Source organism: Pelobates fuscus, chromosome 1 (genome assembly GCF_036172605.1).
Source record: "Pelobates fuscus isolate aPelFus1 chromosome 1, aPelFus1.pri, whole genome shotgun sequence".
Classification (NCBI taxonomy): Eukaryota; Metazoa; Chordata; class Amphibia; order Anura; family Pelobatidae; genus Pelobates; species Pelobates fuscus.
The window spans coordinates 203,630,395-203,657,878 of NC_086317.1; the positions used below are offsets into that span (position 1 = coordinate 203,630,395).

The 27,484-nt window shown below is 44.9% G+C and overlaps 1 protein-coding gene across 1 annotated transcript in view; it reads left to right on the forward strand.

Annotated features, from left to right (window-relative positions):
* Positions 1-27,257, forward strand: part of LOC134610685 (arf-GAP with SH3 domain, ANK repeat and PH domain-containing protein 3-like) — a 208,792-nt gene extending 181,535 nt beyond the window's left edge. Inside the window, exons 22-25 of the mRNA XM_063453797.1 lie at positions 23,591-23,786; positions 25,939-26,104; positions 26,190-26,326; positions 26,520-27,257. Of these exons, the coding sequence (XP_063309867.1) occupies positions 23,591-23,786; positions 25,939-26,104; positions 26,190-26,326; positions 26,520-26,584 (564 nt within the window). The 3' untranslated portion in view covers positions 26,585-27,257. The remainder of the gene's footprint in view (positions 1-23,590; positions 23,787-25,938; positions 26,105-26,189; positions 26,327-26,519) is intronic.
* The last annotated feature ends 227 nt before the right edge of the window (positions 27,258-27,484 follow it).

Below are 27,484 nucleotides of genomic sequence, written 5' to 3' on the forward strand. Positions count from 1 at the left end.
TTTGTGCAGATAGAGAACGTTTGCTCTCCTGCTGCGGATGTAATTGGTAGTCAGTGTCTGTTGCCACAGTGGGGAGACAGCCAATGATTTTGTTGTGTTTTATGCCTAAGCTAACATCATCATTATTATTATTATATATGCCTGCAAATTCATCAGGGAAATTGCAAATGTATTTGTACGAGTGTGTGTATAAATATATTATTGTTTATTTATTTATTTTTCTAATAGGCTTTGATCTTAAGGGATGAATTAATGTAAATGCATCCTTGCTTTTGGGAACCACTATCAACCTCCAGTTTAGATTATGCAGGTATCTCCTGCGGGGGTAGGGGAAAATCAATATCCTCTGGTTAAGGTTCTAAACACTGCTGAAAATGTAGATATTACACTTTGCTGTGGAAAAAAAATATTACTACATGCTATATTGCTTATTTAACGTATTGCTTTATCCTCTCCCACTTGCCTCCCTTGTCTGGATAAATCAGTCCCGACCACCTTTCACATAGCACTCTAATCAAGCATTCCATGTTCCATTTTACATATTAGAGGGACACTATAGTCACCAGAACAACTAACGCTTAAAGGGACTCTATAGTCACCATATAAAAGCAAGAAAGACAGGTCCCCCAGCCTTCCTTCTTGCTTTTATATGAACTTTCATTCATTAAAAAAAAAAAAAACTGTTTTTATATTAAAAACTTACCTCCGTTCCAGCGCCGAGCTCCCCGCTCGGCCGCGCCCCCTTTTTCGTCAAAATGACGAAATCGCGGGGCCCAATGGGACGGCTTCGCGCTGCACCAATCGCGTTCTTCATAGAGCGGCATTGAATGCCGCCCTATGAAGAACCTGAGCGCTTTACCGCGCATGTGCGCGGAATGCGCGTTCGCGAGCTGAGCTGTCTGACTGACAGCTCAGCTCGCTTTCTAAAATTATCAATGAGGGGGGGGACCTACTGCCCCCCCCCGGCCCCCACCCCTGAGCGGCGGGTGGGGGCCCTAAAATGATCAATGAGGGGGGGACCTACTGTCCCCCCCCGGCCCCCACCCCTGTGCGGCGGGTGGGGGCCCTACAATTATCAATAAGGGGGGGGACCTACTGTCCCCCCCGGCCCCCACCCCTGTGCGGCGGGTGGGGGCCCTAAAATTATCAATGAGGGGGGGGACTTACTGCCCCCCCCCGGCCCCCACCCCTGAGCGGCGGGTGGGGGCCCTACAATTATCAATAAGGGGGGGACCTACTGTCCCCCCCGGCCCCCACCCCTGTGCGGCGGGTGGGGGCCCTAAAATTATCAATGAGGGGGGGGACTTACTGCCCCCCCCCGGCCCCCACCCCTGAGCGGCGGGTGGGGGCCCTACAATTATCAATAAGGGGGGGACCTACTGTCCCCCCCGGCCCCCACCCCTGTGCGGCGGGTGGGGGCCCTAAAATTATCAATGAGGGGGGGGACTTACTGCCCCCCCCCGGCCCCCACCCCTGAGCGGCGGGTGGGGGCCCTACAATTATCAATAAGGGGGGGACCTACTGTCCCCCCCGGCCCCCACCCCTGTGCGGCGGGTGGGGGCCCTAAAATTATCAATGAGGGGGGGGACTTACTGCCCCCCCCCCGGCCCCCACCCCTGAGCGGCGGGTGGGGGCCCTACAATTATCAATAAGGGGGGGACCTACTGTCCCCCCCGGCCCCCACCCCTGAGCGGTGGGTGGGGGCCCTAAATACAAAGGGGGGGGGGACCCTAGTTAACCCTCCCCCCCCCCCAAAAAAAAAAATATCTCCCTACCTACCCCCCTCACCCTAAAAATAATGAGGGGGGGAACATTAACTAAAAACCTGTAAAAAAAAAAAGAGATAAAAAAAAACTTACCATTCGATGTTTTCTTTCTTCTAAAATCTTCTTTCTTCAGCCCAAAAAAGGCCAAATAAAAATCCATAATAACCGACGCAATTAAAAAAAAAAAAAAAACGAGCGCAAAAAAAAATAATCCATCTTCACCCATGGAGGGCTCCGCGCAGACTGAGCTCCGCAGGGCGGGGGAAGGCTTATAAAGCCTTGCCCCGCCCTGCAATTATGCTAAGAACACTCTGATTGGTGGGTTTAAGCCAATCAGAGTGCTCTGTGTCATTTTACAAGCGTGGGAAAGTTCTTTGGAATTTTCCCACGCTTGTAAAATGACACAGAGCACTGTGATTGGATGGATTTCAAGCCATCCAATCACAGTGCTCTGTGTCATTTTACAAGCGTGGGAAAATTCCAAAGAACTTTCCCACGCTTGTAAAATGACAAAGAGCACTGTGATTGGATGGCTTGAAATCCATCCAATCACAGTGCTCTGTGTCATTTTACAAGCGTGGGAAAATTCCAAAGAACTTTCCCACGCTTGTAAAATGACAAAGAGCACTGTGATTGGATGGCTTGAAATCCATCCAATCACAGTGCCCTGTGTCATTTTACAAGCGTGGGAAAATTCCAAAGAACTTTCCCACGCTTGTAAAATGACACAGAGCACTGTGATTGGATGGCTTGAAATCCATCCAATCACAGTGCTCTGTGTCATTTTACAAGCGTGGGAAAATTCCAAAGAACTTTCCCACGCTTGTAAAATGACACAGAGCACTCTGATTGGCTTAAACCCACCAATCAGAGTGTTCTTAGCATAATTGCAGGGCGGGGCAAGGCTTTATAAGCCTTCCCCCGCCCTGCGGAGCTCAGTCTGCGCGGAGCCCTCCATGGGTGAAGATGGATTATTTTTTTTTGCGCTCGGTTTTTTTTTTTTTTTTTTTTTAATTGCGTCGGTTATTATGGATTTTTATTTGGCCTTTTTTGGGCTGAAGAAAGAAGATTTTAGAAGAAAGAAAACATCGAATGGTAAGTTTTTTTTTATCTCTTTTTTTTTTTACAGGTTTTTAGTTAATGTTCCCCCCCTCATTATTTTTAGGGTGAGGGGGGTAGGTAGGGAGATATTTTTTTTTTGGGGGGGGGGGGGAGGGTTAACTAGGGTCCCCCCCCCCCCTTTGTATTTAGGGCCCCCACCCACCGCTCAGGGGTGGGGGCCGGGGGGGACAGTAGGTCCCCCCTTATTGATAATTTTAGGGCCCCCACCCGCCGCACAGGGGTGGGGGCCGGGGGGGACAGTAGGTCCCCCCCCCTTATTGATCATTTTAGGGCCCCCACCCACCGCTCAGGGGTGGGGGCCGGGGGGGACAATAGGTCCCCCCCTTATTGATAATTTTAGGGCCCCCACCCGCCGCACAGGGGTGGGGGCCGGGGGGGGACAGTAGGTCCCCCCCCTTATCGATAATTTTAGGGCCCCCACCCACCGCTCAGGGGTGGGGGCCGGGGGGGGACAGTAGGTCCCCCCCCTTATTGATAATTTTAGGGCCCCCACCAGCCGCACAGGGGTGGGGGCCGGGGGGGGGGACAGTAGGTCCCCCCCCTTATCGATAATTTTAGGGCCCCCACCCACCGCTCAGGGGTGGGGGCCGGGGGGGACAATAGGTCCCCCCCTTATTGATAATTTTAGGGCCCCCACCCGCCGCACAGGGGTGGGGGCCGGGGGGGGGGTACAGTAGGTCCCCCCCCCCTTATCGATAATTTTAGGGCCCCCACCCACCGCTCAGGGGTGGGGGCCGGGGGGGACAATAGGTCCCCCCCTTATTGATAATTTTAGGGCCCCCACCCGCCGCACAGCGGTGGGGGCCGGGGGGGGGGGGGAGGAGAGTAGGTCTCCCCCCCCCTTCAACCACTATTGGGGACCGTAAGCGCCCCTGTGGGTTCGGGCTTCAGCTGTCAGCTGAAGCTGAAGCTGTCAGCTGAAGCCACGCCCACAGCAGTGCTGACAGGCTGTCAGCACACAAAGCGCGTTCACAGTGCTTTGTGTGCTGATAGCCCGTCTGATGCATTCACCCAGAATGCATCGGACGAGAGGCCTTTTTAGGGCCTCTGAACTCGGAAGTCCCTCTGGTGGCCGTCTGATTGACTGCAACAAGAGGTGTTCCAAGCTTCCAATGTAAACACTGCATTTTCTCAGAAAATACAGTGCTTACAAGAAAAAGGCTCCGGGTAGCTGTAGCACTCACCTGAACAACCTCATTAAGCTGAAGTTGTTCAGGTGACTATAGTGTCCCTTTAATGTAGTTGTTCTGGTGAGTATAATCATTCCCTGCAGGCATTTTTTAATGCAAACACTACCTTTTTCAGAGAAAAGGCAGTGTTTACATTGCCTCCTAGGGACATCTCCAGTGGCCACACCTCAGATGGCCACTGGAGGCAGTGCTGCATAGTGTGCTGTTCAGCGTCTTCACACTCTGCATGGAGACGTTCAATTTTCCTCATAGAGATGCATTGATTCAATGCATCTCTATGAGTAGGTAATGATTAACCAAGCTGGCGTTTGGGCCCGCACCCATCCTGCCTCCTTGCCGATTTCAGCCAATCCAATGTTTTCCTTATGGGAAAGCATTGTATTGGCTAAAGATGGTAAATTCTGATGATGTCACCAAGGAGGTGGATTGGGTGCGGGGCCAGCACCGGCGGACCTGCGTAGCGCTGGAAATACGGTACGGTTTAACTTTTTATGTATATATATATATATATATTATTTTTAATATTAATTGACTCAATCAGAAGATTTTTCAGAATTCAAATTAGCAATTACTGTTCCCCCATACATGCCATCAGGGTGGATTTGATTTAAATCATGTCGATTTAATTCACTAGTCAGTAACACACAATTTAAATCATGATTTTTAAACGTTAAGCTTCGTTATTGATGCTTGTAGTAAAAAGGAAAAAACCAAAGGGAAGGACTGCGTTGTTCACCACAAAGTGATAATAATGGAAAATGCAAACTGTATAGCGTTGATGTGCTCTACCTTAGATATATATCTATAGGGAGAGATATAAAATTAGTGTAATACAATTAACCCTTTATATGTGTTAATTGTATTACACTAATTTTATATCTCTCCCTATAGATATATTATATATCTATAGGGAGAGATATAAAATTAGTGTATATATCTATAGGGAGAGATATAAAATTAGTGTAATACAATTAACACAATTTTATATCTCTCCCTATAGATATATTATATATCTATAGGGAGAGATATAAAATTAGTGTAATACAATTAACACATATAAAGGGTTAATTGTATTACACTAATTTTATATCTCTCCCTATAGATATATATCTAAGGTAGAGCACATCAACGCTATACAGTTTGTATTTTCCATTATTATCACTTTGTGTCCTTCCCTTAGTTTTTTTCCTTTTTACTACTATTGTATTTTGAGTGTCTGAAAGGGAACACTTTAACCCCTGGGGATTCTGTGTAATAAATAGCACAAAACATTAACACTTGGTCTTTTGTATTCATTATTGATGCTTGTTATCATTTTAATATTTCCAATATTTATTTAGAAAAACAACTTTTAAGATTAGTTTAAACAGCTATTTCATAACTAGATCATAACTGTTTTTTGCATAGCTTTAGAAATACATAAATAAATAATTAAATTATTGCATGGTTTTATCTCCAGTTACATAGGTTAATCACTAATATTTAAAGAATAATTTAAATAGTTTCTTTTTTTAAACTAAAAAAACTAAAATAGTAACATATATATGAATGTATTTGCTTAAACATTAGTGTTTGAACTCTGTCACTCCCACTATATATACTGCTTGGGTATCACCAATAAGTAAATGTTGCCGTGTTTGATCGTGAAAACTGACATTTGTTTCATACTTTTTTTTTTACCTGATCTTTACCTGATCATTATACATGGCAGCATTATCTTCTATTTCATTCTATTTCCTGTCCTTTCTGCTGTGAGGGGAGGAGTTAACCCATAAGTAAATGCTGCTATGATCAGAAGTAAATGCTTTGATCAGGAAATATATATTTTGCAGAAATATACAGCTTCATGCTGAATAACCTTCAGACTGTAATCTATGTTTACATACATTTTCCATCCAAAAATGAATCAGATTTACATTTTAAATGCCTAGCCTCCTGGGCCAATATAACTACATGCCAAGTCTCCCAAGCCCCTTGCCTAGAGGACCCCAAGCCCTTAGCCCCCACATATGTCCCTATCTAACCATTCATGCTAATAATAGTGAGGGAGTCAGTATATCTAAAATAAATGAACTTTTAATTAAAATATATTTGCTACTATTTGAAGTTGTCATTCTTAATTTTTCTTGTTTGACCTCAATAAAGGACAATAAATTTAAAAAATATATATTCTAACAAAACTGTTTAAAATCGAGAAACTAAAAAGACAAGCAAAAAGAAATGCATGTAATTCATTATAAAAACATTCCCACACTTTAAATACACAGGCAAGTATCATCTCTTACGAGACTTGTTTGCATATGATGTCACGCACGCATAAATGTTAACCATCTTTGCAATCTTTTTGTTGCTGTATTATTACAATTCAAGATAATTCCTTCTTCCATTCTCAACTGATACGCTATTTGATTTTTCATATATGGCCATGTGGGAGTTTCTTATTTTTTTTCAATTTCTTGCCAAAGAGATTTTTGCTGCGGTCAGTATATATACAAGTAAATATTTAGCGATTTTATCCATTTTAGACCAGGCAGGGACGGATTAAGAGCCCAGTGGGCCTGGTGCTGATAATTATGATGGGCCTAATTACAAAATCTTATTGACCAAAAACACTAAAACAGTCCTACCTCCTAAGTGTCATGTATCTGATGGAGATAATGCTGTAGGGAAACTCATAGGATGCAACTATGAGAAAACACATACCCTTTGCTAATCTCATGCTTTCATCTTTCAAGTAAACCCATACCTCCTAACAGCAGTGTCCAGTAAAGCAGGAAGTCTATGGATGCGGTATAAGGGTGGGCTACTGACACAAATCACATAACCAGAACGGCTGAAAGGGCGAACATACACAAAAAGGGGGAATGTCTGTGTCCCTATGTCTCCCAGTCCCTTAGTGTTTGTGTCCTCATGTCTCCCAGTGTCCCCATGTCACTAGGGGACATTGAGAGACATTGGGACACTGGGAGACATGGGGACACAGATACTAGGGAACACTGGGAGACCTGGGAAATCTGAGACTCTTGGGGACACTGGGTGACAGACACGAGGGGACACGGGGAGACATGGGGCACTGAGACACTGTGATATATAGGAACACTGGAGACTTGATACAAACCTGGGTACAGGTCAAAATGTTGCAGTGTCCAATAAACCTGCTTAAAGCTATCACAGTGAGTGCCTGAGATTTTTTCTTTTATACTAGGGGACACAGACACTACGGGCACAGAGACACTACGGGCACAGAGACACTACGGGCACAGAGACACTATGGGCACAGAGACACTACAGGCACAGAGACACTACGGGCACAGAGACACTACGGGCACAGAGACACTACAGGCACAGAGACACTATGGGCACAGAGACACTACGGGCACAGAGACATTACAGGCACAGAGACACTACGGGCACAGAGACACTACGGGCACAGAGAGACATGGGGCACTGAGACACTGATACATAGGGGACACTGATACATAGGGGACATTGGAGACTTGATAAAGACCTGGGTACAGGTCGAAACGTTGCGGTGTCCAATAAACCTGCCTAAATCTATCACAGTGAGTGCCTGAGATTTTTTCTTTTATACTAGGGAGACACAGAGACATTGGGAGACTAGGAGACTTTGGGAGTCTAGGGAACACTGAGACACTAGGGACACTGGCACACTACAGACACTGAGAGACACCAGGGACACATGGGGATACTGAGATACTAGGGACACTGGCTGGGAGACATGGGGACACTGTCATGTCTCCTATGTCTCAAAGTCGCCCAGTGTCCCCATGTCTCCCTGTGTCTCCATGCCTCTCAGTGTCCCCATGTCGCCCAGTGTCCCCTAGTGTTTGTATCCCCCTGTGTCCTCATGTCTCCCAGTGTCCTGATATCACTAGGACACTAGGGGACACTGAGAGACATGAGGCCAACGGGAGACATGGGGCCACTGAGCCACTAGGGACAGTGGCTGGGAGACATGGGGACACAGACTAGGGGCCACTGGGAGACATGGGGCCACTGTGACCCTAGTGTTTCAGCGTCATGGGCGTCCGAATGGGGGGGGGTAAAGGGGGGTACTTGCCCCCTCCCCCCCTCCCCGGATTTTTCAGCTTGTGCTGCTATTTTTCGTTTTAGTGTGAGAATACAGTGCAATACCAGCGCTGGCCAGTAGGTGGCGCTGTGAATGGAGAAAGGCAGGAAGCTACAGCTTATCCCTGCCTCTCTCTCATGACTGAAACCACAGCACAGAGGCAGCCTACAGAGCAGGTAAGTGAGGGATGGGGGGTGGGGGAGACCGCATAGAGGAAGGTAAAGTAGAAGGAGCAGAAAGGTTCTGCAAGGGGCAGGAGGGGTCAGCAAGGAATAGAAAGGGGGCAGGAAGGGGTCGAAAGGTTTTCAAGGAGTAGGAGGGTAAAGTAGAAGGAGCAGCAAGGAGCAGGAGGGGTCAGCAAGGAGCAGGAGGGGACAGCAAGGAGTAGAAAGGGTCTGCAAGAGGCAGGAGGGGTCAGCAAGGAATAGGAAGGGGCAGCAGGAAGGGGTAGGGACGGTCTGCAAGGAGCAGGAGGGGTCACCAAGGAGTAGGAAGGGTCTGCAAGGAGCAAGAGGGGTCAGCAAGGAGTAGGAAGAGGCAGCAAGGAGTAGGAAGAGGCAGCAAGGAGCAGGAAGGGGCAGCAAGGAGTAGGAAGGGGCAGCAAGGAGTAGGAAGGGGCAGCAAGGAGTAGGAAGAGGCAGCAAGGAGTAGGAAGAGGGAGCAGGAAGGGTCTGCAAGGAGCAGGAAGGGTCTGCAAGGAGCAGGAAGGGGCAGCATGGAGCAGGAAGGGGCAGAATGGAGTAGGAAGGGGCAGAATGGAGTAGGAAGGGGCAGCATGGAGTAGGAAGAGGCAGCAAGGAGCAGGCGGGGTCAGCAAGGAGTAGAAAGGGTCTGCAAGGGGCAGGAGAGGTCAGCAAGGAGTAGCAAGGGTCTGCTAGGAGTAGGAAGGGGCAGCAAGGAGAAAGAAGGGGCAGAAAGGAGTAGGAAGGGTCTGCAAAAAGCAGGAAGGGTCTGCAAGGAGCAGGAAGGGGCAGGAAGAATCAGAAGGAACAGAAAGGATCAGCAAGGGGCTGCAAGAAGCTGGAAGGGGCAGAAAGAAGCAGGAAGGGCAGTAAGAAGCAGGAAGGGTCTGCAAGAAGCAGGAAGGGTTTGCAAGAAGCAGGAAGGGCCATCAAGGAGCAGGAAGGGCCATCAAGGAGCAGGAAGAGCCATCAAGGAGCAGGAAGAGCCATCAAGGAGCAGAAAGGGATCAGAAAGAGAAAGGAGCAGAAGGGCGCAAAATAAGCAGAAAGTAGCAGAAAGGTAAAGGAGCAGAAGGAGCCTCAGAAGACAAAGAAGACTGTGTCAAATGAAGGAGAAGAAAATGAGATTGCAGCACTTCATTCTGGACACCACATCATTCTGGACACCACTGGGCCTGGCAAGGAAACTTTGGACCTTCTCATCTCCCCAGGTAAAAACAAACAATATCAGTGTTAATGTGTTCACTTTTATTTACTGAGTGTCAGGAAACACAGAGGGCCGCTGGGTAGGGGTGCCGCTGATTGGTTAGATGGGTCAGCTAGCACTCTAAGCCAATCAGTAGCTCCCCATTCATAAAACGTAAAACATTTTTATGAATCGGGAACTAGCGATTGGCTTAGAGTGTCAGCTGACCACTCTAGCCAATCAGCGGCACCCATGCCCAACGTCAATCTGCACTTCCTGACACTCTGTTTCAGAAGTCGAATACCACTGAGCGACCTGGAGATCTGGAGCTGAAGGAAGCCTTTGGGGGTAAACCATTTGAGAGCGGTTTCACCCCTTCAAAGAAAGAGCCCCCAGGGGCCTCCTTGCATCACAGCATTTTCATTTAGATAAAGTTGTTATGGTGACCAGAATGTTCCTGTAATTTGATGAAAGGAACACTATAGTGTCAGGAATACAAACATATATTCCTGACACCATAGTTGTGAAAATGCTATTCATCCTTGCTTTATGTGAAAATGTGAAAATTATGTTCCTTCCCTTTCATGACACTGTCAAAAAGGGGCCAAGCATGGATGTCATTACAATTATGCCCCCCCCCCCCCCCCACGGAAAAATTCCTGCGGGCGTCCATGCTCAGGGTCCCCATGTTCCCCAGTGTCCCAGTGTCCCAATGTCTCAGCGTCTCCATGTCTCGGAGCTGCTGTCTGGACTCTCTGTGCAGAGCTGCTCCCCCGCGGATCAGTGAGTAGAGAGAGGCAGGGAGGGAGATGCCGTAACTTCTTATCACTGCCTCTCTCCACACAAACAGCGACCCCTACTGGCCGGCGCTGGTATTGCAGAATAATCTATGTTTATACTGAGACAGACATTTGTATTGCAGGTATTACTGCAATACCGGCACCGGCTAGGCAGCCTCAAATACCTGAGAAATACTTCTGAGAAATACCTGGCAACCCTAAGAAATACATGAGAAATACCTGGCAACCCTAAGAGTATTGTGTAAAAAAAAAAAAAAAATGTAAAAAATTTTTTTTTTTTTTTTTTTTTTTTTAAACCAATGGGCCTATTCCATGGGCCTGGGCCTGGAGCTGCAGCTCCATCAGCCCCTATGTTAATCCGGCCCTGAGACCAGGTGAGATGTAAGGTAAACTATTCTAAGTTGTAATTTATCAGACAGAGCTCCAAATCCCTTAGTAGATGTTTAATCATTTCCCAAAATCTTTTTAATTTATGGCATTCCCACCATGTATGGAGGGACGTACCTTCTAAGTGATCACATCTCTAGCAGGTGTTAGAAGTTAAAGGGTAATTTTTTTTCAATTTCGTTGGTACCATATACCATCTCTGTATAATTTTATGCTGAGCTTCTAGTAGATGTAGACAATGTATATTTTGTTTAACTTCTATCATTATTTTATACCAGTCATTTGTTTTAAAGATTTTCCCTAGCTCTTTTCTAGGTTATTTAAACTTCAATTGAGATTTTCTCTGTGCTATCTGACAGGCAAGTGCTATCTGTCATGGCGGGCACTGGGTTCGCTCCTATTTAGGACAGGCAAGTATCACCTCTTATGAGACTTGCTTGGTGTCACAAGGGGGCTGGGTTCGCTCCTATCAGAGAGTGGTCTTGGACCTGGCTTTGCGCCAAGTTCCCACGTGGAATGAAAATGCAGCTGGCTCATACTAACATGTCTTCTGCGGCACCCCGCTCCGTGCATGGTCTTAGAACCAACGGTTGGTAATACGTTTTCGGGTTTCTTTCTTTTCTTTGTTGTTGCGTGTTGTTCACTTAGTGTATCCTGACACTTGGTACTGTTACATAGTTACATAGTTACATAGCTGAAAAGAGACTTGCGTCCATCAAGTTCAGCCTTCCTCACATATGTTGTTGCTGTTGGTCCAAAAGAAGGCAAAAAAACTAGTCTGAAGCGCTTCCAATTTTGCCACAAACTAGGAAAAAATTCCTTCTTGACCCCAAAATAGCAGTCAGATGTCTCCTTGGATCAAGCAGCTATTACCCCACTAATTAGAAATTATATCCCTGTATGTTATGTTTTTGTAAGTATTTATCCAATTGCAGTTTAAACATCTGTAGTGACTCTGACAAAACCACCTCTTCAGGCAGAGAATTCCATATCCTTATTGCTCTTACTGTATAAAAACCTTTTCTTTGCCGTAGATGATATCTCCTTTCTTCCAGCCTAAATGTGTGACCTCGTGTCCTATGTATAGCCCTGTTTATGAATAGATTTCCAGATAAAGGTTTGTACTGGCCCCGAATATATTTGTATGAAGTTATCATATCCCCTGTCAGGCGCCATTTTTCCAAACTAAACAGATTTAAATTTTTTAACATTTCTTCATAATGTGCTCCATTCCTTTTATCAATTTTGTAGCTCGTCTCTGGACTTTTTCTAGTGCCATGATATCTTTCTTTAGAACAGTCACCCAAAATTGCACAGCATATTCAAGGTGTGGTCTTACCAGCGATTTATAAAGAGGCAAAATTATATTTTCATCCCGAGAATTTATGCCCCTATTTATACATGACAAAACCTTACTGGCTTTAACAACTGCAGATTGACATTGCATATTGCAGCCTAATTTGTTGTCTATAACAATTACCAAATCCTTCTTGTGTGTGGTTATCCCTAATTCACTACCATTTAGTGTGTAAGTTGCTTGTGCATTCTTAAAGGAACACTATAGTCACCTAAATTACTTTAGCTAAATAAAGCAGTTTTAGTGTATAGATCATTCCCCGGCAATTTCACTGCTCAATTCACTGTCATTTAGGAGTTAAATCACTTTGTTTATGTTTATGCAGCCCTAGCCACACCTCCCCTGGCTATGATTGACAGAGCCTGCATGAAAAAAAAAACTGGTTTCACTTTCAAACAGATGTAATTTACCTTAAATAATTGGATCTCAATCTCTAAATTGAACTTTAATCACATACAGGAGGCTCTTGCAGGGTCTAGCAAGCTATTAACATAGCAGGGGATAAGAAAATCTTAATTAAACAGAACCTGCAATAAAGAAAGCCTAAATAGGGCTCTCTTTACAGGAAGTGTTTATGGAAGGCTGTGCAAGTCACATGCAGGGAGGTGTGACTAGGGTTCATAAACAAAGGGATTTAACTCCTAAATGGCAGAGGATTGAGCAGTGAGGCTGCAGGGGCATGTTCTATACACCAAAACTGCTTCATTAAGCTAAAGTTGTTCAGGTGACTATAGTGTCCCTTTAACCCTGAAGTGCATAACTTTGCATTTTTCTACGTTAAATTTAATCTGCCATTTTAGTGCCCAGTCCCCCTATCTATCCAAATCCCTCTGCAGCAAATCAATATCCTGATCACATTTTATTACTTTACAAAGTTTTGTGTCATCTGCAAACACTGATACATGGCTTTCAATGCCTATTTCAAGATCATTTATAAATATGTTAAATAGAAGTGGTCCCAAAACAGAACCCTGAGGGACACCACTTACCACTTTTGTCCAGCCTGAAAATGTACCATTAATTACAACTCGTTGTACTCTATCCTTAAGCCAATGTTCTACCCAAGAACACGAATATTAATCTAGACCAATTTCTTTTAGTTTGAAGACTAATCTATTGTGAGGAACCGTATCAAATGCCTTGGCAAAATCCAAGTAGATCACATCCACTGCAACACCCTGATCTATACTTCTACTTACTTCTTCGTAGAATGCAATTAGGTTAGTTTGACATGACCTATGTTTCATAAAACCATGCTGACTATTGCTAATAACACAGTTCTTCCCAATAAATTCCTGAATATTATCCCTTAATAGCCGTTCAAATAATTTCCCAGTCACAGAAGTTAAGCTCACAGGTCTATAATTTTCAGGCAAGGATTTTGAAACCTTTTTAAATATAGGAACAACATCAGCCTTCCTCCAATCCTCTGCTACAATACCTGAAACAAAATAATCTTCAAAAATTAAATACAGAGGTTCACTTATTTCCCCACTTAGCTCCTTAAGTACTCGTGGGTGAATACCGTCAGGCCCCGGAGCTTTATTTACATTAATTTTCTTTAATAGCTGTAGCACCTTGTCTCGAGTTATCCAATCACAAGTTATCTGCACGTTTTTTGCAGCAATCGTTTGCATATCTCTTGCCATAGGATCCTCATTAATATATACTGAAGAAAAATAGTTATTTAACATTTCTGCTTTTTCCTGGTCTTCATTAGCTAATAAACCCAACTCTGTTTCCAGTGTACCTACACTTTCATTTTTTGTTTTTTTAGAATTGATGTACTTAAAAAAAATTGGGGTTGGTTTTGCATTCTTTAGCTATCAATTTCTCATTTTCTAGTTTAGCCACTTTAATTGCCTTTTTGCAAGCGTTATTGGCTTCCTTATATCTTAAATAGGATGCCTCTGATTTGTCTGATTTAAATGCTTTAAATGCCCTTTTCTTATTTTTAATCTCTTGTTTTACTTATCTACTAAGCCACATTGGTTTTAATTTGTTTCTTTTATATTTATTACCCAATGGTACATACTGAGAAATGTACCTTTCTAATATTTGTTTGAATAGTTTCCATTTATCCTCAGTGTTTTTATCACTAAGGAGTTTATGCCAGTCGATATGTTGTAGAGCTGCCCTAATCTTATTGAAATTGGCTTTTTAAAAATTATATGTTTTAGTATACCCCACTTACTTTTGCTTTTTTGAGTTTATTTCTAAATTTACCATATTGTGATCACTATTTCCCAAATGCTCCCCTACTTGAATGTTGGTTAAAAGATTAACATTGTTCGTTATAACCAGATCCAGACAAGCATCCTTTCTAGTTGGTGCTTGTACCAGTTGTGACATAAATGTGTCATTTAACACATTCAAAAACCTGATTCCCCTTGCTGAAGTACTAGTCCCTCTATCCCAAATTATGTCTGGGTAATTAAAATCGCCAATAATTAACGTGTTACCTTGATTTGCAGCTCTCTCAATTTGCTCTAACAGCTGTTCTTCCTCAATAATATTTACATTAGGTGGTTTATAACATATCCCAACCAATAATTGATTTCCCTTTGTTTGCCCCAAGCAGATATCTACCCATAAAGCCTCCACATTTTCCTCGTCACACTCCACATGCCTAAGATTTGACTTTAAAGGACCACTCTAGGCACCCAGACGACTTCAGCTTAATGAAGTGGTCTGGGTGCCAGGTACCTCTAGGATTAACCCTTTTTTTTATAAACATAGCAGTTTCAGAGAAACTGCTATGTTTATAATGAGGGTTAATCCAGCCTCCAAATCCTCTAGTGGCTGTCTCACTGACAGCCGCTAGAGGCGCTTGCGTGCTTCTCACTGTGAAAATCACAGTGAGAGCACGCAAGCGTCCATAGGAAAGCATTGTAAATGCTTTCCTATGCGAGCGCGGCTCCTGCCGCGCATGCGCATTTAGCCGATGACGTTGCGATCAAGATGGAGAGGAGGAGGAAAGCTCCCCGCCCGGCGCTGGAAAAAGAGGTAAGTTTAACCCCTTCCTCTCTCCAGAGCCCGGCGGGAGGGGGTCCCTGAGGGTGGGGGCACCCTCAGTGTACTCTAGTGCCAGGAAAACGAGTATGTTTTCCTGGCACTAGAGTGGTCCTTTAACTCATGGTTGACATATAAACACCCCACCACCCTTCTTGTTTTTCCTATCCTTCCTAAATAACGCGTACCCATTTAAGTTAACTGCCCAGTCATGTGCCTCATCCCACCATGTTTCTGTTATGCCTATTATATCATATTGTTTAGTGTATGCTATTGCCTCTAGTTCCCCCATTTTGTTATATAGGCTCCTTGCATTAGTAAGCATACATTTAATATCATCATGAGTCTTTTGTACTTTTTGTGAATTATCAATATTACATACCTCCTCTGTTCTGAGCTTTCCCCTCCCCCCATCTCCACCCCCTTTGTTCTGAGCTAAAGCCCATCTCCTTTCCATCCTATCTCCATTTTCTAGATTGCTGTGACCCTCCCCCCCTACCACTAGTTTAAAATCTCCTCCAACCTTCTAGCCACCCTATCCCCCAGCACTGTGTAAAAATGCACACCTATATGAAAAGTTAATTTTCAACCAGTTTTTTTTAGTATGGCAACTTATTATTATAAACACTTTTTCAGTTACACTATAGTAATAAATACCTGAGGATTACTAGTTGATGATTACTTAATGTTACTTGCAGTAAACCACCTCTGTTAACTCACTTTGCATTTTATTCATTGATAGAAATAACATTTCTGTTCTTGAAAGCATGTTTTCTTTACAGGATTTCTCTCACACCTACCTTAAAAGAATGCTGTAAGTGACAGAAATACAAAGCTGTATTCCTGGCACTAAATCTCCCTCTGCCTCCCGCCCTCCCTCCCCCCCCCCTTGCGCCCCCGCACCGACATGATAAAGAGTTAGAAACCGTTATTTACTTACCTTACGAGGGACATCGTTGCTGGGTCGCGGCTCCGCCTCCTCCGCGCACGCATTTGACCTCCCCATAGGAAAGCATTGATTCAATGCTTTCCTATGGGGGAAAAAATCTGACGTTGGATATCCTCTGCATGAGAACGTGCAGCGTCTGTTACCGGACAAAGGGTCCGTTAGGATCCAGGAAGCACTTCCAGTGGCTGTCTGGGAGGCAGCCACTGGAGGAAGACTTATGCTGCAATGTAAATATTGCAGATTCTCTGGAACTCAGTGACTTTCTGCAGGGATTTTTTCTAGTTTTCTAGTTTTTTGGGAACATCTACATTCAAAGAATAATAGTTTATGTTTGCCATCAGGAGTGGCAAGCAGTACTCATGTGCAAAATTAAAGTAAATATTAGGATTGCACTAAAGTTAATTGTCAGATGAGCCTAGCATAAGATACTGAAAGATATACAGTATCTCACAAAAGTGAGTACACCCCTTGCATTTTTGTAAATATTTTATTATATCTTTTCATGTTACAGCACTGAAGAAATGACACTCTGCTACAATGTAAAGTAGTAAGTGTGGCGAAACCAACCTCGCCACTATGGGCTGGAGAAGCCTGGTTACTCGCCTGCTTCCTTTGGACTATGGACCAGACTTTAAAAAGCTTTATTTTACCTGCAGAAAGGCATATTCGTGCCTTTCAGCCGGGGTGTTCAGTAGATTCCAGCTACCGAACAAACTACCGTATGAGGGACCACCTAGGAGATGGAGTGTGCCGTCAATTAACCGCCCAGAAGCTGCGGTTAACCGCAGCTTAATTGATGAACGCTGGGTGGCCTTTGTTCGTTTGCCGACCACGAGGTAGCGGCCATTTTAATCGTGCGAAAGACCAGCGGTGTTCGGCGAGGATTCTATGGAACTATAAACGGACACTTAATTGCACGAACACCGCTGAGCCGTCTGTCGCCTGGGTCCTATCGTACAAGGTTAACCGAACACTGGAATTCGGTATTTCTATGGGAATTGTAGTAACCCAGATAGCTATACCATGGAGCCTATTTGTGTGATTAAAGACTTTGGCTCCATGGCGATTAAACTGTATTCGTGTAGTCTGGGTGCCAGTCACTTAATAATGTGCACCCAGACCTGAGCTATCTGGGGATATGTAACATGTCTGTGTTGGGTGGAATAAAAGTGACTTTATATATTTTAAAGCATAATACTGTATTTAGATCCCCACATGTGTAATGGAGTCTTGTCTTTGTCCTGAGAGGTAATTGGATTACCTCTACAATTATCTCCAGGGCAGAAGAGAGGAAACCAGGATGCATTGTGGGAATGTTTACTGCTGTGTGTCTGTAATTGGTTTATGTCTGTCCTTTGTTACAGTCTTCCATTTGGTCCCCTAGGGGAGTGTCCACCAGGTGGGAGACCTGCATAAATACTGGGCAGGTAGCCCTGAGTAAAGGAGTTGCTGTTTAACCCTGAAGCTGGAGTGTGTCTCTTTCTTGGGGGGAAGGGGACTGTATGCCGACTGCCAGGAGTGTAAGCTGTCCATATTGCTTTTCCTGTTCGGCTGCTTCCAGGGTTCGTGTGTCTGCTGTTCGAGAGTTGGTGAATTCGTGCAGTTTGGGAGTTCGGGAAGTTGGTGCTTATGGTAGCTGCTGGTCTATGGAAAAGGGGATTATCGCCTAAACGCATTTTTCCCCTTTTATGCTGAAACGGTCCGTTACAATTGGTGGCAGCGGTGGGATCGTTCCTACAACCAGAGGGACAGCTACAGACAACACCATTCCTGGATTACAAAGTGAGGGCAACGCCAGTACCCGTACAGCGCCCCTATCTACAAGGAACCAACTGCAGCAGAGCAAGCATGGCACCCAGCTACACGCAGGAGGAGTTTGACAAAGAGCTGAGATCACGACTGATTTTCTTCGGACCCAACCCCCCGGAGAAATGCGTGCGGCTTGTGAGTGGACATGTAGATGAGTACCTGCGGTTCATGGCAGATCCAGCCAAGGGTATCGGTCGCCCTATCCGGCGGCAGAGTGCGTTTCGGGGACTCAAAGGTGTACCCCAGGGAGATGATGGTGTCGTCCATCCTCCCCAGCAGCCGTGTGTGTCCCAGGGAGCCGAAGGTGCAGTCCTTCCTCCCCAGCGGCAGGCTGAGTTACAGGGGGCAGAGGTTGTTGTTCCTGCCCCCCAGCAGCAAAGTGATATGCCAAGAAGGCAGTGTGAAGCGAAGGGAGAGGAGAGCAGCGTCCTCCCTCCCCAGCGGCCGTGTGTGCCCCAGGGAGCTGATGGTGTCGTCCATCCTCCCCAGCAGCCGTGTGTGTCCCAGGGAGCCGAAGGTGCAGTCCTTCCTCCCCAGCGGCAGGCTGAGTTACAGGGGGCAGAGGTTGTTGTTCCTGCCCCCCAGCAGCAAAGTGATATGCCAAGAAGGCAGTGTGAAGCGAAGGGAGAGGAGAGCAGCGTCCTCCCTCCCCAGCGGCAGTGTGTGCCCCAGGGAGCTGATGGTGTCGTCCATCCTCCCCAGCGGCAGTGTCTGTCCCAGGGAGCAGAAGGTGCAGTCCTTCCCCCCCAGCGGCAGTGTGTGTCCCAGGGAGCAGAAGGTGTCGCCCTTCCTCCCCAGCGGCAGTGTGTACACCAGGGAGCTGATGGTGTCGTCCATCCTCCCCAGCGGCAGTGTGTCCTGCCGGGAGCAGAGACAGTCAGTCTCGCACCCCAGCAGCCGGACAAGAGAATGAAAGGGGAGACAGCTTGTCCCCCTTTCCACCAGCAGAGAGAGTGGCAGGGAGAGAAGCCTGCTACCCCCTCTCCCCAGCGGCAGTTTACCGTCCAGAGAGAGGAGCTTGTTACACCCTCTCTCCAGCGGCAGCCTAACCCACCAAGGGGAGATGTTAAGCCCCACGACTGTGCAGATGGGACCGTAGTCTCTGTACTTACAGCCCAAGGGGTAGGGACGGTCGGTCCTGTCCCCCAGCCACAGAGCGATGTATCCAAAGGGGAGACAGTCGGTCTCCCCCTCCGGCAGCCGAGCTATGCACCTAAAGGGGAGACAGTCAGTCTCCAGCAACCAGGCTCCAACCAGACTACTTCCGTGGTAGTGCTGGCACCAGGACAGAATACCGCTGGTCTCTGCCCCCTCAGCAACCCACCAAGGCAGCCTAACTGTTCCCCACACAGTCATGGTGAGACACCTGGACCTGGACAAGTTTGTAATTTTTTCAGGTGTAGTACCCAGTTATTGTGGGGGGGCTGTACTAATAGTTGTGTTTTGTGGGTGGGTTGCTGGACTAACCAGGGCACTGACCGGCAGGAGGTCAGGTACCCTGTTAGTCTAGTTGGTAAAGGGGAGAAGTGTGGCGAAACCAACCTCGCCACTATGGGCTGGAGAAGCCTGGTTGCTCGCCTGCTTCCTTTGGACTATGGACCAGACTTTAAAAAGCTTTATTTTACCTGCAGAAAGGCATATTCGTGCCTTTCAGCCGGGGTGTTCAGTAGATTCCAGCTACCGAACAAACTACCGTATGAGGGACCACCTAGGAGATGGAGTGTGCCGTCAATTAACCGCCCAGAAGCTGCGGTTAACCGCAGCTTAATTGATGAACGCTGGGTGGCCTTTGTTCGTTTGCCGACCACGAGGTAGCGGCCATTTTAATCGTGCGAAAGACCAGCGGTGTTCGGCGAGGATTCTATGGAACTATAAACGGACACTTAATTGCACGAACACCGCTGAGCCGTCTGTCGCCTGGGTCCTATCGTACAAGGTTAACCGAACACTGGAATTCGGTATTTCTATGGGAATTGTAGTAACCCAGATAGCTATACCATGGAGCCTATTTGTGTGATTAAAGACTTTGGCTCCATGGCGATTAAACTGTATTCGTGTAGTCTGGGTGCCAGTCACTTAATAATGTGCACCCAGACCTGAGCTATCTGGGGATATGTAACATGTCTGTGTTGGGTGGAATAAAAGTGACTTTATATATTTTAAAGCATAATACTGTATTTAGATCCCCACATGTGTAATGGAGTCTTGTCTTTGTCCTGAGAGGTAATTGGATTACCTCTACAATTATCTCCAGGGCAGAAGAGAGGAAACCAGGATGCATTGTGGGAATGTTTACTGCTGTGTGTCTGTAATTGGTTTATGTCTGTCCTTTGTTACAGTCTTCCATTTGGTCCCCTAGGGGAGTGTCCACCAGGTGGGAGACCTGCATAAATACTGGGCAGGTAGCCCTGAGTAAAGGAGTTGCTGTTTAACCCTGAAGCTGGAGTGTGTCTCTTTCTTGGGGGGAAGGGGACTGTATGCCGACTGCCAGGAGTGTAAGCTGTCCATATTGCTTTTCCTGTTCGGCTGCTTCCAGGGTTCGTGTGTCTGCTGTTCGAGAGTTGGTGAATTCGTGCAGTTTGGGAGTTCGGGAAGTTGGTGCTTATGGTAGCTGCTGGTCTATGGAAAAGGGGATTATCGCCTAAACGCATTTTTCCCCTTTTATGCTGAAACGGTCCGTTACAGTAAGTGTAACCCCTGTATAACAGTGTAAATTTGCTGTCCCCTCAAAATAACTCCACACACAGCCATCAATGTCTAAATCGTTGGCAACAATAGTGAGTACACCCCTAAGTGGAAATGTCCAAATTGGGCCCAATTAGCAGGTGTGTTAAATTTGTTATCGCTCTCACACTCTCTCATACTGGTCACTGGAAGTTCAACATGGCACCTCATGGCAGAGAACTCTCTCAGGATCTGAAAAAAAGAATTGTTGCTCTACATCAGGGGTTCCCAATTAATTTTTCCTGTGGAACCCTTTGACATAGTGTATCAACATCGTGGATCAACATCAAGGTGTGTGTATCTGTGTTTGTATGTGCCAGTGTGTATGAATCTGACACACAGAGACACACACTGGCAGATAGTGGCACACAGATACACACACTGACACATATACACACACCTTGACACACAGTGTGTATCTGTGTGTGTGTGTGTGTGTTTGTCTATGTATGTATGCATCTGTTTGCCAAGGTGTGTGTATCTGTGTGTCAAGGTGTGTGTATTTGTGTTTGTATGTGCCAGTGTGTATGAATCTGACACACAGATACACACTGGCAGATAGTGGCACACATATACACACACTGACACAGATACACACACCATAACGCACAGTGTGTATCTGTGTGTGTGTGTGTGTGTATATATGTATCTGTGTGTCAAGGTGTGTGTATCTGTATTTTCATGTGCCGGTGTGTGTCAAGGTGTGTATATCTGTGTTTGTATGCGCCAGTGTGTGTATCTCTGTGTCAGTGTGTATATGTATTTGACACACAGATATACACACACACACTGGCACACAGATACACACTGGCACACAGATACACACATCTTGACTCACATATACACACACACACACACACAAACACTCAGATACAGTGACATACACACACTTGCACCCACAGATACACACTGACACACTCAGATACACACACACAGGCACATACAAACACACTGATACATACTGGCACATACACAAACCTTGATACAGATACAAACACGATTTGACAGACACTCTCACTGACAAACACACAAACACATACAAACTCCCTAACAGGCACACATACAAACACATACACTCTCATTGACAAGAACAGATACATTCTCACTGACAAACACATACACTCACTGACAAGCACACATTTACTCTCACTGACAAACACACAAACACATACAAACTCCCTAACAGGCACACATACAATTTAAAAAACAACATTTTACTCCACCCAGCCCACCTACCTTTAGGAGTGCTGGCATGGAGTCCCTGGGGTCCAGTAGGGCTGCTGGCATGTGGTCCAGTAGGGCTGCTGGCATGTGGTCCATTTGGGCTGCTGTGTGGCTAGAGAGCAGTCCCTGAGGTCCAGTGGGGCTGCTGAGCGGCTGGCGTGTGGGCGGTGAGAGAGCAGTGATCTCCCTGCTCAGCTCCCTTGCGCGCCTCTTAGTGATGCTGAAGTGACGTCATATTCCAGCTCCGGCATCACTGCTGTGCGCACGAGGGAGCTGAGCAGGGAGATCACTGCTCCCTCGCTGCCCGTGGCCATTTTGTTTTCAAATTTTTTGGTGGAACCCCAATTAGTGTTCCACTGAATCCTAAGTTTCCACGGAACACCAATTAGGAAACGCTGCTCTACATAAAGATGGCCTAGGCTATAAGATGATTGCCAAGACCCTGAAACTGAGCTGCAGCATGGTGGGCAAGACCATACAGCGGTTTCACAGAACAGGTTCCACTCAGAACAGGTCTCACCATGGTCGTCTAAAGAAGTTGAGTGCACGTGCTCAGCGTCATATCCAGAGGTTGTCTTTGGAAAATAGATGTATGAATGCTGCCAGCATTGCTGCAGAGGTTAAAGGGGTGGTGGGTCTGCCTGTCAGTGCTCAGACCAAACGCCGCACATTGCATCAGATTGGTCTGCATGGCTGTCGTCCCAGAAGGAAGCCTTTTCTAAAGATGATGCACAAGAAAGCCTGCAAACAGTTTGCTGAAGACAAGCAGACTAAGGACATGGATTGCTGGAACCATGTCCTGTGGTCCGATGAGACCAAGATAAACTTATTTGGTTCAGATGGTGTCAACGTGTGTGGCGGCAGCAGGGTGAGTAGTACAAAGACAAGTGTGCCTTGCTTACAGTCAAGCATGGTGGTGGGAGTGTCGTGGTCTGGGCCTGCATAAGTGCTTTCGGCACTAGGGAGCTAAAGACCATTGAGGGAACCATGAATGCCAACATGTAGTGTGACATACTGAAGCAGAGCATGATCCCCCCCCCTTAGGAGACTGGGCTGTAGGGCAGTATTCCAACATGATAACGACCCCAAACACACCTCCAAGACAACCACTGCATTGCTAATGAAGCTGTAGGTAAAGATGATGGACTGACCAAGCATGTCTCCAGACCCAAACCCTATTGCGCATTTGTGGGGCATTCTCAAACGGAAGGTGGGGGAGCACAAGGTCTCTAACATCCAACAGCTCCGTGATGTCGTCACGGAGGAGTGGAAGAGGACTCCAGTGGCAACCTGGTGAACTCAATGCCCATGAGAGTTAAGGCAGTACTGGAAAATAATGGTGGTCACACAAAATATTGACACTTTGGGCCCAATTTGGACATTTCCAATTAGGGGTGTACTCACTTTTGTTGCCAACGCTTTAGACATTATTGGCTGTGTGTTGGATTATTTTGAGGGTACAGCACATTTACACTGTTTTACAGGCTGTACACTTACTACTTTACATTGTAGCAGAGTGTCATTTCTTCAGTGTTTTTACATGAAAAGATATATTAAAAATATTTACAAAAATGTGAGGGGTGTACTTACTTTTGTGAGATACTGTATGTGTGTTTATTACCAGTACTACTGACTGATATAGGAACCGGAAGGGCTGGTGTTATGTGTGAGAGTTTCCTGCCTTCTACAGTGTGAGAGTGTGTAATAGATTGAGTGTGAGTGTGAGGTTCTGTGCATTTTCGTTTGTGGTGCTCAATATCCTGTCTACTAATTTTTACATATTTTTCTGTAGCTCAGCCCACTCTTACTCTCCCAGAATGTTTTATTGCCATCTCCGGTAAAGTTTCATCTTAGACATGGAGCCACAGGACAAGACATTACCAATCGAACGTATGAGACCATTGTTTTACCACAGAGGGCCCCAGCATCACAAAGATCCCACAGTGAAGAAATTCCACCTCCTTTACCTGCCAAAACACATACCCGAAGTAAGTGCATAGTATATTACCTTCTTTTCTGTTATTATGAATACATACAAGTCCATTTGCAACCTGTTCTCATTCTGAATTCAGTTATTCTCAGAAGTCAGTTAAAAAATACATGGTATTTACTATAACTGAACTGATCTATTTCCCCTGTGTAATTCCTAAAAGAGCACGACACAAGGGAAACAGCAGGTGGAAGCCTGTCAATTCTAAGTGACATTTTGTTGTCGTTTGAAGCTATTAACTGTAAAAAGAGTTTAAAATAAGTAAATAAAGACACGCTAATGTCTGTAAATTCTTAGCCTGTTATAAAAGTTGCCTGATTGTCTCTCTCACACAGAGATAATCAATCAGGAAGAAAGAACAAAAAATGGGATCTTCATTGACCACCCCCACAAAAACAGGCAGGGTCTGGCAACCTACCTCTTTCTCCATTCTATGAGTTGCTGGGTGGAAAGTTTTATATCAGGTTTCACAATTCCACTAGTCATTGGGTGATGAAAATTGAGCCCTGGTGAGTTTACCATGGACCCAGGCTTACAGTGTCGATTAACTTTTAAGGCCTCGGTTGTATCATAGAGACCAGGAGATGCCCAGTTTCTTGCATACTGTAATAAAATATATGGCCCATTTAGAATAGCCCAGAAGATACTCCATTGTCTCCTTTTTTAAAGGACTAGGACAAGGGTAGCTAAAGTAAAATGTTATGCCAAAGTACAATTTTGAAGTCCCTCAGGGTGCTGGCCAAATTTTGTTTAAAGTAACTTTTATGTATGTTGAGCAAAACTGTTTGTGTTGCAGCCGATGCTTTGTGAGGTTGTGTATGTGTGTGGACTTTACATATTGTGTGTGTGGATGTGTGTAGAGTTATGTGAGGGTATATATGGGTTGGGTGTAATGATGTGCATGCATTATTGTTTGTGGCATTGTGAATGTGGAGGGAATAGCTTGTAGGATTTTGTGCATAAATGTGGGCTGTTTGTGATATTGGGTGCATGTGTGTGGCGGGAGCCGTTTGTGGAGTTGTGTATGTGTGGTATTGTGTGGGCTGTCTGGTATTATGGGCATGCATGTACACTTTTCGTGGTATTTGTGTTTACATGTGTGGGCTGTCTGATGTGTTTTGTGTTTGTGCTATGTGGGTTGATTGTAGCATTTGGGTGTAGTGGGGACTGTTTGGGGTACTGTGTGTGTGTATGTGGGCTGTTGCTTTATGTACGTAAGTGGACTGTCTGAGGTTAAGAGTGTGTGCAGTCTATGAATGTTAAGTATGTGTACAAGGGATTTTTAAATATCTTTTTGTTATGGTGTAGGTTGTTTGTCGTATTGTACGTGTATGTGGTCTTCCTGTTGTGTTATATATGTATGTCTGCTGTCTAGGGTTGTGTGTTTGCTGTGTGTATGTGGGTTACTTATAGTATTTGTGTGTGGTTGGGGGCTATATGTGGTGTTGTATATTTCTGCTGTTGTACTATTTTGGTATATATCTATGGCACTTTGAGTGGTAGGGGCTGTCTGTGGTGCTGTGTGGTAGGGCCGTTTTGTGGAGTAGTACTGTGTGTGTATGTTGTGTTTGCAGGGGAGTGCAGGTGCTTGGGCACTGTGGGCCAGCTTGGGAGGTCCTCTTATTTACCCAACTGGCCTTTGTGGTATGGCAGCCTTGCTAGCTATGCAAAGGCACCCTGCTTGCCATGCATGTCAAGCATGCCATAGACTGCCAACCCCTTGTCTCGTAGATGCCTAGTCTCCTGGAAGCTTACAATGACCCCACCCAGTTGATCAGGGATACCCAAGTTAACGTTTTTATATTCAACATTGTTTCAGTCTTCTTTCTTTGTCTGCCCCTAAATGCCGAAAAATGTAATGCAACAAAACAGTTTAAAATAAAAAAAAGATCTGAATTTCAATCTGTAATAGTTACACCTTATATGTTAAATAAGGAAGCTAACATTTGTGGTAATGCAGGGCTGCTAAGATGCCACTTGAGTTTATAAGGAGTATTTCCAGAGTTCTCAAGCTCCCTGGGGTAGATATAAGTGCTTTGACTATTAACCCTAGGCTTAATTGTTCCTAGAAGTGAATACTCAAATGTAACAATATTCTTTACCCAAGATTATCACCTTAGTGATTAAATATAACTTTCCATCCAATTTAGAATTTTCCCATCAAACATCTCTAAACAAGGACCGTCCTGTGAGTGCTCTAGTCTCCCCTTTCACAGGAGATGAATGGGAAAGTGTCTCTGATGCAGCACCCCAACGTCGAGCATCTGAACCTCCTCGTTATACCACTGAACAGAGCAATACTTCTTCCAGGAACAGGTAGAGCCTCTATTATGAATGTTCCTCAATGTAATTAAGATTCAAAACAAATAGAAATGATGCCTCTATTTTTTATTTTTTGTAGCATGGAGGGAGTGAAATCATACAGGAGAGTTAGAGGTGGACCGGTAAGCCCACACCACGTGGAAAGCATTCAGCAAGGAACACCAACATTTGCTGGACCTTTTTCATCGATTCCAGGTTCTCTAGAGACTCATGCAGGTATTATTAAACTAACAAATGAGTACACAGTATTTCTCAAACCAGCTATTAATGATCAAGCATTTAGGGTCTAATATATATATATATATTAATGAAAAACATTACCTATTATTATTGTTTTGTGAACCAGAGATGTAGAAATTGCCTTGTTTTATAAATGAAATATTCTTATATCTGTTATTAATCATTACAGGTGGGATACACAGGAGCAGGAGCCTTCAGGATGATAATCAGCCACAATCACCTAATACTCCTTGATACCCATTTCAAGCAGGCATATATACCTCGTGTGAGAGATGCTTTGAATTGGGAGAGATTTGTGAATGACAAACAGCGGCATAATTCATTTTAGTAATGTTGCGTCCAAATGTGTTGCTTGAATTTGCATTTCACTGTGGAGCAATGAGAACAAATGATTTAATTTGCCCATCTAGTATCCGTAAAAACACTGTGGATTTGACATGTGCTAGGACAAACATAACTGCTTGACAGCATGTTATCAACTATAATGTTTGGTAGATGGGGATTAATGTTTTTTAAGGTTGAGTGCGACCTGTTAGTTCAAGAAACGATACACAGGGAACAAGTGTTAATAATCACATGCTTTTAGGGCTGGATAAGTTTTAGCAATGACCTTTTCAGTTTCATCATGACAATGCCTTAATCGCACTTAATCAAAGTGACTTTGACATAAAAATGCTCTGAAAAGATCTGAGTGGAAAAACCTGTATGGTTCTATAGGATATGACATCATTTCAATCTCATTAATTCTCTTGTGGTTGGACAAACTCAATATTCCAAATATTAATGGAAAGCTTTTAATTTGTGCTGTAATAGTTGCAAATTGGAGACCAACTACATATTAAAGGAACTGAAGCTCTAAATATATGTATTTTTTAACATTAGAATGACCTTTTTTAATTACCCCCCTCACCCCTCTTTTAAAAACAAAAATACGTTTGTTTGTTTTTTAAAAGCCAATAAATGTACCTGTAATCCAGTAACATAAAAGCCTAATACTTCTACTGTGAGGCAATCAATCCTGTTGATTTCTGGTACAATCTGAAGGATTGAAAATCTTTGATGCTTACATGGCAATTGCCACAATCCACCAATTTAATGATTCTCATAGATAAGCATTGCATCTACTGCTTCTCT